The sequence below is a fragment of the Xiphophorus couchianus genome, chromosome 2, assembly GCF_001444195.1.
Source record: "Xiphophorus couchianus chromosome 2, X_couchianus-1.0, whole genome shotgun sequence".
Taxonomy (NCBI): Eukaryota; Metazoa; Chordata; class Actinopteri; order Cyprinodontiformes; family Poeciliidae; genus Xiphophorus; species Xiphophorus couchianus.
In genome coordinates this window covers 31,757,286-31,775,363 of record NC_040229.1, presented here as the reverse complement: position 1 = coordinate 31,775,363, position 18,078 = coordinate 31,757,286, and the positions used below count along the sequence as shown (strand labels likewise).

At 39.4% G+C, this 18,078-nt stretch overlaps 1 protein-coding gene across 6 annotated transcripts in view; it reads right to left on the bottom strand.

Moving 5' to 3' along the window:
• Positions 1-18,078, bottom strand: part of cep290 (centrosomal protein 290) — a 67,431-nt gene that overhangs the window by 878 nt on the left and 48,475 nt on the right. For 3 of the 6 annotated variants that reach the window (XM_028002099.1, XM_028002090.1, XM_028002081.1), the window contains exons 39-50: positions 14,888-15,010; positions 13,374-13,516; positions 13,023-13,178; positions 10,319-10,442; positions 7,489-7,623; positions 5,317-5,403; positions 4,440-4,604; positions 4,233-4,355; positions 3,975-4,144; positions 3,117-3,258; positions 2,839-2,912; positions 1,599-1,693 (exon numbers count right to left, since the gene is read on the bottom strand). In XM_028002099.1, the coding sequence (XP_027857900.1) occupies positions 1,599-1,693; positions 2,839-2,912; positions 3,117-3,258; positions 3,975-4,144; positions 4,233-4,355; positions 4,440-4,604; positions 5,317-5,403; positions 7,489-7,623; positions 10,319-10,442; positions 13,023-13,178; positions 13,374-13,516; positions 14,888-15,010 (1,537 nt within the window). Of the gene's footprint in view, positions 1-1,598; positions 1,694-2,838; positions 2,913-3,116; positions 3,259-3,974; positions 4,145-4,232; positions 4,356-4,439; positions 4,605-5,316; positions 5,404-5,488; positions 6,650-7,488; positions 7,624-8,830; positions 9,740-10,318; positions 10,443-13,022; positions 13,179-13,347; positions 13,517-14,887; positions 15,011-18,078 lie in introns of those variants that run through there. The other 3 variants (XM_028002116.1, XM_028002108.1, XR_003593549.1) reach the window with 3 other exon arrangements.

The following is an 18,078-nucleotide window of genomic DNA, read 5'->3' as shown; positions in this document are numbered from 1 at the left end:
CCCATTTGTTGAAAAAAACTCCACACTAGTGTGCAGCGCAAAGTCTACAAATGCTACGTCTACACAGCAGGCAAATCAATTTTTAATTTTTTTATGATATCCAACTTTGTCACTGCACTCTGAACGATCCAGTTCGGATCTTTTCAGCCCCAAACAATGCGATTTGTGCCACTTCCATATGTGGTGCTAATTCGGAGACGTAGTCTGAACAGTCTTTTCGCATTTTGTCCGACTTTTGTGTCACTGACGTCAGTGGCGCAAAAAGTGGGTATGCAGGGTATGCAACGCATAGGGGCGCTGCACTAGAGGGGGCGCCAAAACCCCGTCTCGAAAAATGTTTTTTTCTTGTTGGCATTTTCTATAATTAACAGAATGAAATGATCAATAACAGGGGAACAGCACTGATTAGGCGCCCCTCTGCTCCTCCCATGCAGGTGGCTGTGCACGCACCCCTAAGAGTATGCAGGCGCGTTTTTTTTATTTTTTTTATTTTAGACTACCACTCATAGTGCACTTGACAAAATGGAGCGGCAGAAAAAAAAGCTGTCCGGGGCGCAAAACAGAAAAAGGAAAAGGGAGAAGGATAAAGATGTTGGCGGGATGAAAAAAAGCCTTTCAATGTGGTTGAAAGATAGTAGGTAAGTACCGTCAGTGTATTAGCAGGACAGGAGGGTTGTAAATAATCAAGTTAGCTAAAGCTAGCAGCTAGCCTAATACGGAATCGTCCCATATTTGGCTGTTAAAAGTTGCCTCCCCTATTAAACCATTAAGGGACGCGATTTGTTTTGTATTTCTATGAATATCTGATACATAAACCTGTCACAGACACATAACCGCGCTCTAAGTAAGAATGACCGAAATAAAATTCAGGAAATATTAACACAGGAAAGCTAAAGCTGCTGCGGCGGCAGTGCCCAGCTATGGTCCAACACTTAGCCCTCCTGGGTGCATTTTTTCACTCATATATATTATGGATTCTTTAATTAAAGATGAGTTGTTCAAGTTCATGCGTGTATCAGACAAATTAGTCATCAGAGTCACTAAAGCCCTTAAACAGAGTGTGTTTTGAGTAAAATATCTGCCAAGATCAAGTCCTCTAAGTACTTTGCAGTGGAACTGGACTGCACACCTGATATTTCAAAGCAAGAGCAGGCCTCAGTCATCATTCGATATATGGGGGGGCGCCGAAGATATGTTCGCATCCACCACAAAAATATGGAGTTGCGCCCCTGACTGACGTGAGACATGAGTCATAATTCTGCACCAGAATAAGCCAGTTCCTGTAAATATGGACGTAGACAATGGCTGAAAATGACCATAACTGGCTAATCATGAACTTAAGAAAGAAGTCTGTTAGTGAAGCGCATCACGTCACAACCCCACCACTCTTAGCTCCGCCTATGCATCCAAACAAGCCTCTGTACAGAAGTTGCAGTCAGTGCTAGACTAAATATCATTTTGTTGTGATTTTGTGACAGCTCCGCCGGCTCCTATTTCTGAATAAACTCTAAAAGACTAGATTAAGTTCAAGTCACGTCATGGTAACTGTTTTTGTTAAAGAACAGCATTAGTATAGTAGGGGAAAAGTGAAGATTCACCAGGTTCTGGAGAAACTCCAGCATCCTGCTCCGGGTCGTCATTCAGCTTCTGTTTCGGCTCCACGGTTGTCCTCTCTGGCTCGGCGCTCTCCAGTCTTCGGACAAATAAATAGTTTAGTTGCATCATCAACTGGTCATCTGGTCATCTCCCTGGTTAAGAGTGTGTTCATGCTGCATCTCGAGTTTAAGATTCAGAAAAATTCTATTTGACCTTTGAAGAATTTCCCAATGTAAACGATCACTAACCTTTATGTACATTATGTTTCTCTTGATTTGCATGAGCAACCATTCCCTTAAACTTTCCCATATGTTGCATAACAAGCACAAACTTCAAAGTATTTCACTGGGATTTTATATCATAGATCAACACAAAGGAGTTCATAACTACAGTGAAAGGAAAAAGGAAACATGAATGGATTTCTGTACCTCTTTACTCTAATACCCCTTAATAATCACCGTTAGCTTCTGGTTGGTGATCCCTCTTTGTAAACAAAATACCGCATATAAATGTCAACTTTTATCTCACTTTTATTCACCATTCAATACTTATTACTTTGATTTAGCATGAATGCTAAACTGATTTTAGTTGCCCATGAGGTCTGTGGTAATATATTATTAATTTAATCATCAGATGGTCTTGTCACAATAAAACTTCTTCACCACAATCTTCTCTTTTGATTATAGGAAAATGTGTATTTTTTTTAATCACACACCAAATTTTATATCACTCCAACTTTAGTTCTGAGGTTCCTTTAGTCTTTTTCAGACACTTACTTGTCCATTTTGTGGTTGCTAACTATGTTAGCTATGCTATCTTGAGGAGAGATTAGACTGATAAATTTAACTGGTAGCCAATCAGATAGATAGGCATGGCAAGTAATATTTCATAAAGTTATTTTGATGTGTTTTAATTGAAAAACGCATCAGATTTATTATTTTTTTAAAGTATAATTAAATATTTATGGGATTGAAATATTATTTTTTTCCAACTTTCCGAGTCCCCCTAGCGCCCCCAGTGGCCCTCACTTTGAAAAACACTGACCTAGTAAACCATTTATGGTGTGTGTGAGTCTGCCCCAATAATGCTAACAAAGCTAGCTCAAACACAAATATTTTTTAATCAAATGAAGCATCTACACCGTAAGAGTCCACTTTTTCCCCACAGTGCCTGTTTTGCAGTATGCTAGAAATACATGGGCAGTGATGATGGAAAAAAATCACATAACGGTAATTTACATACCTGACTGCTTGAAGATCCTTGGAGCTCCCCACATTAGTCTTTGGAGCTCCTGGAAACTTTTGTAACAAGTCAACCTAATGAGCAACAAACAGAGGCATAAAAGTTTACCTCCTGTCACCATCGGCAAGAAAGTTTGTTTTTCTTGTATTATTATACAACATTCAATGAAAAAAAAAATTCTAACAGTAGTAATGTTTTCAGGAGCCTAGTTATCCCCTGGGACAATAATTCCAGTCAGCGAGTCAGTCTGTTCCGACTCGACTCTTATCTTGTGGTACCTGATCTTGGAGCTGCCTTGCCCGCGTCTCGGCCCACTCCTCGCGCCCCTTGGCCTCTTTGAGCTGCTGCTTGAGCTCCGACACGCTGGAGGTCTTCTGGGAGAGCTGCTCCTCCAACTCCTTCATCTTGTTCTCAAACATCCTGCAAGTTGAACACACGACTTGCAGGAACAACACACAGCCTTGTGGAAACAAGGTTTGCCCTTAGTTAAGTCTTAGATCTTGTCACGTTTAAGACTAGTTAGTAGGGGTGCCCAAAGTCGGTCCTCGAGGGCCGGCATCCTGCACGTTTTAGTTCTCTCCCTGGTGGTAGCAACGACCTTTTCAGCATGTCAAAGTTATTCTTAGGTCTTCTAATGAGCCATCATTTGATCCAGGTGTGTTAAACCAGGGAGAGAACTAAAACATGCAGGCTGCCGGCCCTCCAGGACCGAGTTAGAGGCCTAAAACTGAAACTTCATGATGACTTTTTAAGACCTTTAAGATCTGTTGTGCAGCTTGCTTTCACCAATAGTTTTTTTTCTTGCTGCTCTTGCATAAAGACCAGATTTGTGGAGTCAGTTAACAATGCTTTGTCCAGTCAACAGATTCTGCCACTTTAGCCTCCAGAGTTGTTTCTGTCACCAATGCTCTCCATACCCAGCCCGTCAAGGTGGAATATAAACCTCCTGTTGTTCGATATAAACATTTTAAATTTTCAGACTTTTCATCACAATTATGTGAAACTTTGTGCAGGTCTGTCGTGTTACATGCCAGTAAAACACATTCCATTGTTTGTCGTGTAACATCCTAAATTGTGACAGATTTCTAGGGTTGAGGGTGTGAATACTTTTGCAGTGCTCTGCAGATTTTGCTGACCTGGCAACGACAGTGGCCCTGGAAGCTTTGCCTTCGGGCCCCACAGCGGCAGCTTTGAACAGAGCAGCTCGCAGCCTCTGCCTGGTTTCCTCCAGCTCAGACTCCAGCTTCTCATTGGACGCCTCCAGACTCGTCCTGCTCACTCTCAGCCTCTCCGCCGCCTCCACTTCCTGCCCAAGTGCAACACGGACACTCAGACAAGACCATGGATGAGAAACTGGTACTCGGAAAACTAATGGAACATAAATAAAAAGTCACCCTTTTGATCTCTCTGCGGAGGCGCTCGTTTTCCACCACGATCCTCTCCAGTCCTTTGGTTTTGGATTCCAGTTTTGTGCTCAGCTCAGCTTCGCTTCGATGTTTCAGCTTCTCATAGTCAGCCTGGAAGAAAAACAACGTTTTCCAGTCATCTGCAGAAACAAAACTCAGCTTCACTTGAAGCGTACAAGCAAACAACGTGCCGACCTTCAACTTTTCATTTTCCTTCTGCAAAGTGGCAACTCTGTCTTGCTCTGCACGGCTGCTGGATTTCTTCAGCGCCTCGTTCTCCCTCTGCACCCTCTCCACCACCTTCTTCATCAGACCAATGGTCTTCTCCAGCTCAGGGACCGTTTTGCCGCTGTAACCAGCCTGATGGAGAACAGGTTTTAACGAAAATGTTGAAACTTAAAACTGCAGTGTGTAACTTATAAAAAAAATATGTTTTTTTTTTTTTTACATATTTGTTAAAATTTTCAATATGTCATAACAGTATAAGGTTTATACATGTGAAGAAAAAACTGGAGCTCCTCTGCCTTCTCCCAGTGTTCCCAGTACAAACTGCAGAAATGCACCACTCAGTCTGAAACAACCAATCAGAGACAAGAGGAGGGTCTTACTCTTAGTGCTGTCAATCACTCTAGTGCTCCCCGCCTCGCAACCTTTGCGAAAGCTGGTTCACCGCGACGTAACCTGCCACGAATGCTACGGCTAGTTAGCATGGCCGTCGATGATGGCGGATGAACGTTTTTCCTGGAATGGTGAGTTGTTTCTCCACCGTTGGCACATTGAGTAGCATTGATTGACAGCGCTAAGACCCTCCTCCCAGCTCCGATTGGTTGATTTTGACTGGGAGCTGTGAATTTATTCGACAGTAATACTAGCTCAGGGAGGAGGAGATCGATTATTTCACTGTGACGTTCATAGTTCAACAAATATGTTAAAAAATAGGTGTATTTTTTTAAAACTTACATACTGCAGTTTTAAGTTACTTTTATCAATTTAAATTAAACTATGTTCCTGGAGTGTTTCTAAAAAAAAAAAAAAAAACATCTGTCTGCACATCAAAGCAAAGCTCTCTTACTCCCCGTAGGTGTGCCAGCTTCTTGTCGGCCTCCGCTCTCTCCTGTTTCAGAGCCGTACACATCTCCTTTAGGTCTGCAATCTGATTCTGTAGAAACAGAAAAAATATATATATTTACAGTTATGATTAAAAAAAAACCCCAGCACACCTGCTTTGAATTATAGAGTCTTACTTAAAGGATTTGAAACAAAACATATTCATGTGTTAGAATGGCCCAGTCAAAGTCCAGACATAAACCCCATCGAGAATCTGTGGCGAGATGTGCCGTGCCCCAGCAAATTCACTTGAAAGGCAAAGGCTGCAATGCTGAAAAAGAAAAAATCACCAAACACAGCAGCTACCCTGGCTTCAACCTGTTTGACCTGCTGACCTCAGGGGGGCGCTACATCTGCATGAAAACACTGAAAAGTACAGTAGCTTCTTCCCAAAAGCAACTAACACGCTCAACGCTCACATGCACTAATTATATGGTGGTTATATATGTGTATGTGTGCATGTATATATTCATTTATTACATTGTTGGCACTATTTGAGTTGAATTTAACATCACAGGTGCAAACACGCAGCATTTTATTTGTAATTGCAGCGTTTTGTTTGTGATTCTAGCATTTAATTTGCGATTGAGTCCTTTTTTGTTAGGATTTGTTTTGCTGATTGATGGTTTTTGCTTCTATTTTCTGTTATTACAGCATTTTCTTTGTTTGCATCGCTTTTCTGTTGCATTTGTTTTTTGTTTTTTACATGTGCTTACACCTCATTTCACCTGTTTGCAGCTCATTTAGCCAATTGCTGCGTGTTTGCACCTGTCGGCTACCGTACCTTATAGTTGGTGTTCATGTATTAACTTTCCAATCTTCCAATAACACACAAATACAAAGTGATATTTTCTAATTTCCTGTCAATTTAAAAAAAACAAACTCAAAAGCACAGTGGACTGCTTAATGAATGACTGTACTAGCGTCTACCACCGGGCTTAGCAAGTTTTCTGGGGGAAACCCTGAAATTTTAATTCTAATTTCCCAAAGAGCCCCACTTTAGAGTCTTTAGGCCTCCTTTTGTATGTGAGAAAAAACAAACAAAGAAAAAACCACCCGCAAAACAAGCAAGGCTCGTCTTGATTCATCTTTCTAAAAACAGAATCGAGCAGCACAAGTTAGCTCTTCTAAAGCATGGCGGTGGAGGAGTGATGGTTGGAGTGATGAGCTCGTGTTGCAGTTTGCAGTGGTGGAAATGGGTCACAGACTCAACAACAGACTCATCTGTTTGCTGCAGCGCAGAAATCTGTCAGACAGCTGGAGTTTGGGCCACACTGGGTCTTGAAACCGCAGAAGACCTCCAAGAATTGAAGACATGTTGTAAAGAAGACAGTTGAAATTCCTCCATGACGATGTAACTCAATACTGCAAGTTATTGCTGCTTACAGCGAGTATACAAGCTTTTAAACCATGGGTTGTTGTTTCTTTGGGGGGGTTTTAACACACGTCTTCATTAAATAGTGACAGTATGAAATCAGGTTTGTTCTTTTATATCTGAATATTTTTAGATCCTTTAAAAGACAAGATCTCTTTATTATAGCCTAACATCTAAAACCATAAAAGTAAAAGGTGTTCTTTCCATTTCCAGTGAAATATAAAAGTAGGCCTGACACCATAAACAATGAATCAGTTAATCGCATGATAAATTAAAAGAAATTCAAAAGTTTTAATTTGCTTGATTTATCAGTTTTCTCTTTTCTCTCTTTCTACCAAAACTGATCTTCAGTCTGGTGATTTGGTCTCAACTATCCCTTTCTTTGAAAGATTATTTTGTTTACAGAGACTTCATATTTTATTTAATTTGTTTTCTTTATTTATTTTGGATATTTCAAATGTCTTCCAGTTCTAGTATTTAAATGTTCATTGGAATTCAAAGTTTATTGGTCCTTGAGAATGTGTTCTTGCTTTATTATGCCATTATTACTATTATGTGACTTGAAAATGGTCTCAAAACAACAATATTATCATTTATTGCAATAAGTTCTGGGTCAATTTATCATCCAGCAAATTAGGTTATTGTGACAGGCGTATAGAAAGACCTTTCAGTTGTAAAATCCTAAGAATAGGCACTGTTTCTTTGTAAGATCAGCATGTTTGGACATGTGCTAGGCTAGTGGGGTGTTTGGGTTGGTCGTACCTTCAGCCTGGGTAAGTCTTGGTTGGCCTGCGCCAGCTGGAGGCGCAGCTCCAAGTTCTCTGAGGCCAGCTTGAGGTTTTCCTTTGAGATGTCCTGATCTCTCTGTGATGGAGTCCCGGTCTCGCGTCCCGAAGTCTAAAGAACGGCAAAGTCTCAGAATGAGCCACACGTGTCCAACGGTTGTGTACCGAGAAAATGCAGTGGAGGGAAAAGCTGTAGGAAGGAAAATGGTTAACAGTAACTGTGCTTCCATTGACCATATAACTGTGCAATTTGATATTCTGAAAATAAATGTGCAATTTTGGAAAAAAATTGCATTTATTTTTTGATAAAAAGTTTTGTCACTAAAATGAGATGGATTTTTTGGCTGTATCTAAATTGGTTTATTTTACAAAACTGCAAAGGCAACACTTTTCTTGCACACGATCAACAACCAGATGTTGCCACTGCCTCAAACCATGAAGAAGAAGACAACAAGAAGTGGTTAGACGATGATGGCACAGCATTTTTTTTTTCTAACGACTTACCTCATGAACAAACTTATTCATTAATTCACACCATTTCATTAACAGAAATGGTGTGAATGGTGTCCACTTTTCGACATTAGCGGAATATTGACAAAGTCGATTCTTCACATTCCCAAATTTGAAACATTTGGAATGGAAACACAGCTAGTGTCTTCTTTTTTTTTTTATTTTATTTTTTTTACATTTTGTCACCTTAAAACCACAAACACCTGTGTGTTCTGGGGGGATTTTATGTGACAGACCAACACAAATGTGGAAGGAAAAGTATACATGGTTTTGAAAAGTGGCGAAAAAGAGGCTTGAAATGTTCCCATTCTGTCTTCTTCCAATCTTACAAAGAACAGCAGGCTGGTTTTTACCAGCCTGCTGTTCTACGCTTTGCTTCCTACAGAGGGTCTGAAACCTCAACTACTGAGAAATGATCACTTCCTGGAGGCGTTTAAAGTTCACCCAATCGCTAACGTTTTTGGGTGTGACATATATAATACAGACTTCAATTCTAAAACAGCGCAGAAAATCGACGTCATCGTTTACAGTGTCTCCTTCTCTTTCCTGATTGGCTCGGTTGAAATGCTACCAGAGGAATTCATTTCAATGGGAGAAGTCATACACGGATCACTGGGGATGAGAATCGAGCAGAAGTGTGTAGGGAGGCCATGGCCAGGATACAAAGAATGGGCAAAAGTTTCAGAGTTTAGACCCAGGAAGACTTTACACTGAAAGGTGGTTCTATAAAGTATTTACGTCAGGAAGATGGATGCAAAACAACACATAATTTCAACCATGTTTTGTGTCGGTCTCTCGCATAGGTTCTTAATAAAATATGCTAAAGTTTTTGGTTGTGACGTAACAAAAATCAAGGGGTAAATACAAAGAGCAAGTGGAAACCTGAAGGCTGTGATGGACAATGATGGGGAGGAAACGCTAAGGAGACATTTCACTGGGTGTGTGTAGCTCTGGTTCTGCCATGTCTAATGCTATCACAGCTCTACCACCTCATCAGCCAGGGTTTAAAGGAGGGTTTGGGGGGGATACACAGGCTGGAATACCTTCTGATATTTCACAACTTCCTGTTTTTGTGTTTGTTTGCCCCTTTTTGCGTGGACTATTCTCTCCCGGCGTTTACTCAGAGTGATACTAGAATCAACATCAGGATCAGCTGAGAAAGAAACCTGGTCATCTTCCTCTATTTCTGTTCTTGTTGTCACATCTTCTTCTTCTTTCTCTTCCACTTTTTCTTCGGCATTCTGGATCACCTCTGGGATAACTCCCGCATCATCATCCTCGGGATCCATGCCTTCACCGTCTGGGTCAGGATCGCCCGGTTTCTTCCCGCTTTCGCTCGTTCCACCGCCCGTCGCTGCCTGTGTTGTAGACGGAGGCGAGATGGATTCCGTCCTTTCTGACCGATCATCGGGATCGGCGCCATTCCCTTTTGTGTCGGGCGGTTCTTCCTGTTCCACAGGCTCCGTAACATCACATCCGACCGGGATGCTTTCTTCATTTTCTCCAACAACTGCTGCTGCTTCCCTTTCATCTTCCAGGCGATCCGCGTCCAGGTCCTCTCCTCCACCCGCCTTGCTCTGCATGGGCTCCCCCTGTTGGCCGAGGGCGCCTCCTGTGGGGTCAGGGGTCTCGGGAAGCCGAGAGCACGACGCTTCGTCCTCAACATCAAACGTTAGCGAACAAATCCCGGGAAACGCCCAGGAGGAGAAGTCTCTCCCCTTCACAGGCAGTGAATCAGATCAAACCCAGGAAGGTAGAAGGAAGATTAAGAAACAGAGGAAAGACTGATGAATCGACTGCTAAACATCTCCAGACCTTCAAACAGAGCATAGGCCAAGTACTACATCTTGCAGTAAATGCAATGTCTTGCTATGCTTGTGAAATATGACGCTCATATTCATGTCGTCCAGGCGAGCTCTTAGAAGAAATGCTGTTAATACAGCTTAAATATGTTCTCTGTTGTTGACTTTGCTCCCAGATTCCAGTCCTCCGAAACAAGACAAAGTAATGTATATGTCAAATAAACTATTAATCTTCCATTTATTTTAGCACTTTGATGGTAAAACACCAGAACAATGTTCCTACTGGACTGCTCCTTTTGACTAAAAAGGAGAAATGAGGACTTCTTTCCATTAGCGAGGCCAAAAACAATTATTTTTTATACCTGAACTCTTTCGTTTATTACTGTGATTATGAGCTTTGTTTTAACATGTAATAATTCAGGGACATCTGATATGAGATTTAAAAAAGTCAAACGACCATATTTAAGCAATAAATATGCAGTTTAAACACTTTACCGAGGGTCTGGAAGGGGGTTCCTTGGATATCTGCCTCTCTAAGGAGTGGAGTCTCTCCTCTAGAAGTTGGTTCTTTGACATAAGGTTCTCCATGGCATCATCACGAGGCAAGGCCTGCTGCTGTCTGCACATTCAACACGACAGAAAAGGAACTTTTTACAAATATAAGTCTGATCCTTTCATTCTCACACCTCCAAAGAAAATCCGGTGCCACGAACTACCTTTAAAAGTCTTCTTATTAATGTGCATGATTTCATCTCAGCTGTTCTGTGAGAAGATATGAATGTTTTTTTTATATTTTCATTGTAAAATAGCAATTTCTCACTATCTATTAAGGCTCTGAACATTTTACATAGATAAAATGCACGCACCGCTCATAAACATGTTGAATTTGCCTGATATGGAAATATGGGTTTGTGTTGGAAACTTCTCTTTATTTCAAACTTGCCCGAGACATGTATCAAGAGGTTAGCCCAGCCTGTATGCTAACGTTTTCCAGGCTAAAAATAGGGGTGCAGACCAATTACTGTTCTTCGAAAAGCCTGACCGGCCAATTCTGATTCTTGTCGATGCTGAAAGCTTTTCACCATTTCCCAAGGCATGTATCAAGTGGTTAGCCTAGCATTTAAGTTAAAATTTTCTAGGCTAAAAGTAGAAGTGCATCCATTCCAGATTTCTGGCCAATCAGTTCAGTATTTTAAACTTGAAAAGCTGAGATGCTCCCTCTAAGCTAGCTATTAGACCACCTTGCAACCATTTACGAGATTTTTTGATTAATGGAAAGATGGACAATAGCTGTTTCTGTACAGTAATGTGTGCATAAAATGTTCATTAGTGTCACATTGCTTTAATTTTACTTTTGCCCACTGACAATTGGGTTGCATTCCAAATACCCATCCATTCATCCCTAGTAGACAGATGAATAAATAGATAATTATCTCGTCACTCCCAACCAACCTGGCTTGTTTTCAACTACTTTTAAAGCTTTTTTTCAAAAATCAGTTAAAAAATTTGTACACTCAAAGTACAAAAATATTAATTACTATAGGATGAAGGGGAACTGGAGCAACAGTTTACTAGTTGGACCTTATTATGAGGTAAAATGGTTAATTAATATACATGTAATTAAATTACACCTACATTTTTTTATTTTATTTTCAGATTTTAACTTAAACATTTACTTTAAAATAAATTTAAAAAAACAATTTTTTTTAAATGACAATCTTTTTTGTTGTCGCTATTTTTGTGATGATGAACCTGTTCTGCAGTGCCAAACTTTGGCTGAACATATTCAAAAGCATTTCTATTTTCATATAAGGGCAATCTCAATAAATTTGAAAAGGTTCTAGCTATCATTGCTTTTCACAGTTTTTCCTTCCATTCAACTTTCCATAACGCTCTAAACAGCCAGCTTCTTTTTCAGTGACACGCAGTTAGTGTTGTCTGCTGGATAAAGCAGCGTTCCCCGTAAGTGTGCAGGCCATTGTGTATACACAAGAGTTTGTATTATATGTAATTTTTGTATTTAAATCATTAATACTGTTAGTGTTTGTAAGGTTATGAGTTTATTAGAAGACAAATATAGATTTTTTTATTAGCTATAGATCATAGTTATCAAAATTAGTAGAAATAAATGCTTGAAATATCTCACTGTGTCTAATTTGTTGATCATTCAACAATATTCTGATTCATTAAGATGTCACAGTACATCAAATTCCAAAACTGTCCCACTCTTTCATATGGTTCATAATATCAAGTCTCTGAACATGCAGCGTGGACGTTCAACTCAACGTCGCCTCCCTGACCTCCGACGTCTGCGTCACAAGCGGCCTTCAGTCGGCTCTCGCAGCTTAATGAGAATCTACAAACTCAGCGACGTCGGCTCCAGAGGCGAGTAAAGGTCGTCTCTAAAGGTCATCTGTAGAGCCTCCGGGTCTCTGAGGAGGCAGCTGGGACCAATAAAGCTGTCTGACCGACAAGTTCGGAAACCGGAGCCCTTCCGGAAGTACAAAAACTCCTGTCGGATAAATGATCAGCTGCTTTAGTAGGAATCAGAAATATCTCAGCTGCCTCCGTCCAACTACTTATGTTAATAAGTAACACTTTTTTATATAATTTAAGATATAATTTTATATAATTTAAGTTTGAATTCAAAGCAGACAAGTAATAGCAAAAATATTAGTCTCTAGATGTGAAAAGGTGGGAGTGACATGCCCAAAAAAAGCTGGTTCTGCAAAGCATTGACTCAAGGAAGTGGATTAAAACCAGTCTGACAGTTATTGGATTTGTATTTATAAAAGGGGCAGTGTTACATACTTTCCAGGCATGTAGTGCTTTTTTACAGCACAGTCAAATAAGGTAACTATGTTACCTTCAGATATTATAAACATGATCTATATATCAAATACAACTTTAAAGAAATTTGACTTCACAATTTGGCACCTTGAAATGTGTTTTTTTGGTTTTCCAAAAGCATTTCATCTTGGGATATTGAGATAATTGTATATTATTACAGATGCACACTTGTTCATCTGAGAACATTTAGGTAATTTCTTAATGAATTATTGATTTTTTAAAATGATTTTTATGATGACAAACATAAAAATGACTTTTAACTTATCAGGATAGTTGAATTCAGTCAACACCAGAGCTGACACAATCAAAGTGAACATCAAGTCTAATGTGGCCTCATCTATGTACATACTTTATGGTTACAATCTGTGTTTCCAGCTCAGAATTCTTCTTCTTCAACTCCTCTATCTGCCTTTCCATGTCATTGGCTCGTACCCCCACCACCTGGTTGACGGTCACACCTCGAGCTTTCAGCTTTTTCTGCAGCGCAGCCTTCTCCTGCTCCAATCTGCAAGCAAACAAAAGCACACAGGGCCGATGGATAAAAAAGACAGAGCAAGCCGTCTGAATGATGTACAACAGTGATCATCGAGCACCTTTTTGATTCTAAACAGGAACATAGGGAGTGATAAATCAGTCATCAGCATAACTATAGCAAATCTAGGCGCTGTGCATACCAGATGTATGATGTACGCACGCTGACCTGCCATAAAGATCTTTAAGAGTGGCGAGTTGCTTCGACAACGATTCGTTATCTCGTTCCTTCTCCTTCAGGGAATTCTTCACTTTTTCCATTCTAGCCTGCCATCTTTTGCTCTCCTCCCACCGAACAATTTCATCTTTGGTCTGTTGGAGAAACGGGTTTTGCATCAGCTAAACAGACAAACATACATGACGAGGTTCTTGGAGTTAACCTAAACTCCTGAGCTAACAGAGGTGTAAGTTTCATGAGGCTATTTGAGAATGCTAAATGCGGGGATATAAAATGTTTGCTAGTCTAATTCTCAAACTGGATGCAAAAGAAAGTTCAAATCCTTAAAAAACTTAACAGAGTCTACACAGGCTGAGACAATTTATCCACATTTAAATACATTTAAATTGGGTCCTGTATAATTGATCAAACCTGTAATTAAATGGAGCTGAATTATCAAAGTCCAGTGATGTTTGTGACACAGCTTGTGTAGAAAAAACACTGCCTAATAGCAACGGATGGTAAATGTGGTGAATAAGACATTAAAAAAGGCAGAGATTGGACCAATCCAATATTGGTATAATACACTGATATATCACTTAAATTAAATTCTATTTTAAAATGTTGAGGAAATAAAGAAGGTCAGTAGGGTGCAGAAGTTAAACCAGAGTGTAACAAGTACAGCGTACTCCATGTGCCCGCGGCTCCGCTCCTATCAATCACATCCCAGATGAATTACACTTGACTCACTCTGTGGTTACAACAAGCAGCAAGATGGAGCTGGGAGACATTGCACAAAAGCTAAAAACAGGAGGGGCTACACTGCTTACTTAAATGGTAATAAATTTGTTGATGGTGGTTTAGAAACAAAAGCAGTAAAATCTTAATTGAAATAATATGTCTGGTTTACTTCGGGCTCAGGCCTATAATTAGGAAATAACTAGTCAGGTTGGAATAGACCGTTTTTAGGGACAATCTAGACTCTAAACTTTTCACTTTAATGTATACATAAAACCCCAGACAGAGGAGAAGGATTGTCAAAAGAGTTGATAAATAATAAAGTAACAAAAATGACTAAAAATGATAGAATGATATTTTTGCCCAACGGCAATAAAATATAGAGGGCACGGTGTTCAGGTCATGATGTGTGGTGGAAGGTGGTGACACAGACTCTTGAGATAAAATGAAAACAGATGGTGATTTAATGATGAATACAGATCCACGATGACACAGTCCAGACAAAACCAAATAGTCCACAGCCAGGCAGCACGACTGAGCTGAAGCCAGGGCTCAACGTCGGTAGCGCTGGAGCAACAAAGGACAAGGAAAGCACAGCTAGACAGAATTGACGCAAACAAACGACAGCTTAGACAAGGACCCGACGAGGAACAAAGGACACAGGCGGGGATAAATGCACAGAGGGTAATCACACAACGAGACACACCTGGGAACAATCAAGGGGAAGACAGGACAACACAAAAACTCAAAATAAATACACAGAAAATTCAAATCCTGACAGTTCACACCTTCCCATGATCATCTTTGGTGTTTTTTACGTCGTTCCGTTTCTCCAGGTCCGACTCCAGCCTCCTGATCTTCTTCTGCAGATTCTCTATGATGGCTCCTTTCCCATCTGCCTCTGTCTGATTCTGAGCAACAGGAGAAAATAAAAAATCATTGCTCGTTATATGTTCATTATTATTTATACACACAGGCAAAAGTTTACTTCCTGCTTCATAATTATTCAAAGTGATTGCTTATACAACAACTTTAAGGATGTTTAAAAAAATACAAAAAACAAGAACTGGCTGCTCAAGTTTGACTTCATCACAATTTTTCTCTTATCCGAATGTGGGCAAAATTATAGCTATATATTAAAAACGTGCTATCACAAATGCACTTATGATAAAACAAACAAAAAAACAATCTGGATTAATGAATAGGCTCCCTCAAGATGTGATGTACGTGATGTAGCACAGTCTTAGCACTAAACAGCAAATTCAATTGTATTTTTAAAAACACTGACATTTATTGCTGCTTTTCTGGAACCACCAGAGAAAAAATTTGTTAAAAAAAAGTAACAATACCAACCGTGCCATGAATTAAAATCTTATGACTGTGTATATATATATATATATATATATATATATATATATATATATAATTATTAAATTTATTTAAATATACAATACAGACCAAAGTTTGGACACACCTTCTAATTCAATGGGTTTTCTTTATTTTCATGACTATTTATAAGGCAAGAAATCCCACTTATTAACCAGACAGGGCAGGTTGACCTATGAAGTGAAAACCATTTCAGGTGACGACCTCTTGAAGCTCATCAAGAAAATGCAGAGTGTGTGCAAAGCAGTAATCACAGCAAAAGGTTGCTACTTTAAAGAAACTAGAATATAAGGGGTATTTTCAGTTGTTTTATACTTTTTTGTTTAGTGCATATTTCCACACGTGTTATTCATAGTTTTGATGCCTTCAGTGTGAATCTACAATGTCAATAGTCATGAAAATAAAGGAAACTCATTGAATTAAAAGGAGTGTCCAAACTTTTGGTCTGTACTGTGTATATATATATATATATATACTGCTCAAAAAAATAAAGGGAACACTTAAACAACACAATATAACTCCAAGTACATCAAACTTCTGTGAAATCAAACTGTCCACTTAGGAAGCAACACTGATTGACAATCAATTTCACCTGCTGTTGTGCAAATGGAACTTTGTACAGAACAAAGTATTCAATGAGAATATTTCTTTCATTCAGATCTAGGATGTGTTATTTGAGTGTTCCCTTTATTTTTTTGAGCAGTGTATATATATATATATATATATATATATATATATATACATATATATATATATATATAGACCTTAACCCGATTGGATACTTGCAAACTATACCTAAAATTCAGATTTAGTCAGAAAAAACCCCTGAATGGCTCAAACAATTTTGAACAACAATATTCAGCCAGAATGTTTGACCATTAAACGTTTGTTGATGGTCATGAATACCAAGTCATGGAGGTTCAACTTGTTAAAAGACAAAAAAGTAAATAAATAAATTAAATAATAGCACTGTATGTGTAGTTTTGACTATAGATTAGAAAAAAACCCACATTCCAAATTCTGTAAAACTAAGAATTGGGTTAGCTTATATATAAATTCCACTCTGAAAAAGAAACAACTTTTACTCTCATTCTGGGCGTATGCAACCATCTGACCTCCAACTGTTCTTGAGAAACAACAAGTAAGCAAGCTCCCAGATAATGAAATCAACCCAAAAACTGGCTGCTGTTTATCTTAAACCTCTAAAGAAATGTCATCATTCTTTCTTGACACACTCCTCCACGTCTTTTTTTCCTGCTGGCTGTCAGACGAGCCTAACGGGCGTGGCATGACTCCCATATCAACGTTCTATCCTATTTCAACATCTGAATGCTGAACAGGAGTCAGAGGATTTTAATCACTTTCCAACATGATGCTATGACAATGTTGGCTGTTGGTGGGTGCTGTCCAATATATCACGCTGAAATCTAGGACGTAACAGGCAAGAGTTCTAACTAAGAGCCAGAGATAAACACAGAGTACCTTGAATAAGGACTTTTCCTCTTACAGATTTATGGCCACGTAAAAACATTAATTTATCAAACTGTTCAGAGGTGGACTTGCTGGACTGTCCTTGTGTTGTTTAATCAAAAAGCCTTTAAACTAAAGGTGCATTCACACCAGTCCGTTTTAATTAGACTCTAGTTCATTTGTCTAGAGAGTCTGGTTTGTTTGCAGAGGTGTGAATGCACAACGAATTCTGATCCGGATCAAAAATGCAAACTGTTGTCCGCCTAAAAACCTCGGTCTCAGTTCTATTAAAGTGAACTATGGTGCAGTTTGAATGTGAATATGGAAGCAAGCAGACTGGAGACCGCTCCCAAAACAGGAAGCAAATTACAGCGCAGGGCATTCTGGGTAAATACAAACCAAACAACTGTACGAGTCTAGCACTAGAGGGAGAAATGTCTTGTTGTTTTCGACAAAACCAAAGACGATAGAAAAATCATGCTCCAGTTTTGTTTACAATGCGTGAAGAGGGAGGTCGTACTCATCTCTTCAGTTCTTCAGGCTGTTTCCTTCAGTGGTTCTCGGTAGCAGGTTTTGCAAAAGGTTTAGATTGTCTGACGCAGTGCAGTGTGAAAGCGATCCGCAGCAGCTGAAAATGTAAGAAATGTTGCAATTTTGATCCCCAATCGAACCTTAAAGTCAAGAATCATTGGACGTTTCAGACAAAGACCAGAATTCATTGCTCCATCTGTTATGGCAAGTTTTCAAGGTCCCAAAAACGGAAGATAGTAGCAAACTATTACAATACAGCCACAAGGTTTGGTTGTCCATAGGTTGTTATCTTTCTAAAATGTTGTTAGATAAATATATCAGGAGCCACACCTTTCAAAATATTCAACTTTTGTCTTGTTCCACATAATTCCACATATGACAAATAAATGTTGTCATAACTCATATCATTCAAATAGTCATGGTGAATGGTTTGTTGTATGCCAGCCTCATGACTATCATATCACGCTAACAGCTCAGTTTGCAGAGAGCAGAGACAACATTCCACAGTAATACACTCTGGAAGACACAATCAGTTGTTAGCAAGTACTGCTTATCCATCTCCTTTGCTTTTGCCACTCCTCTTTAAATCTCT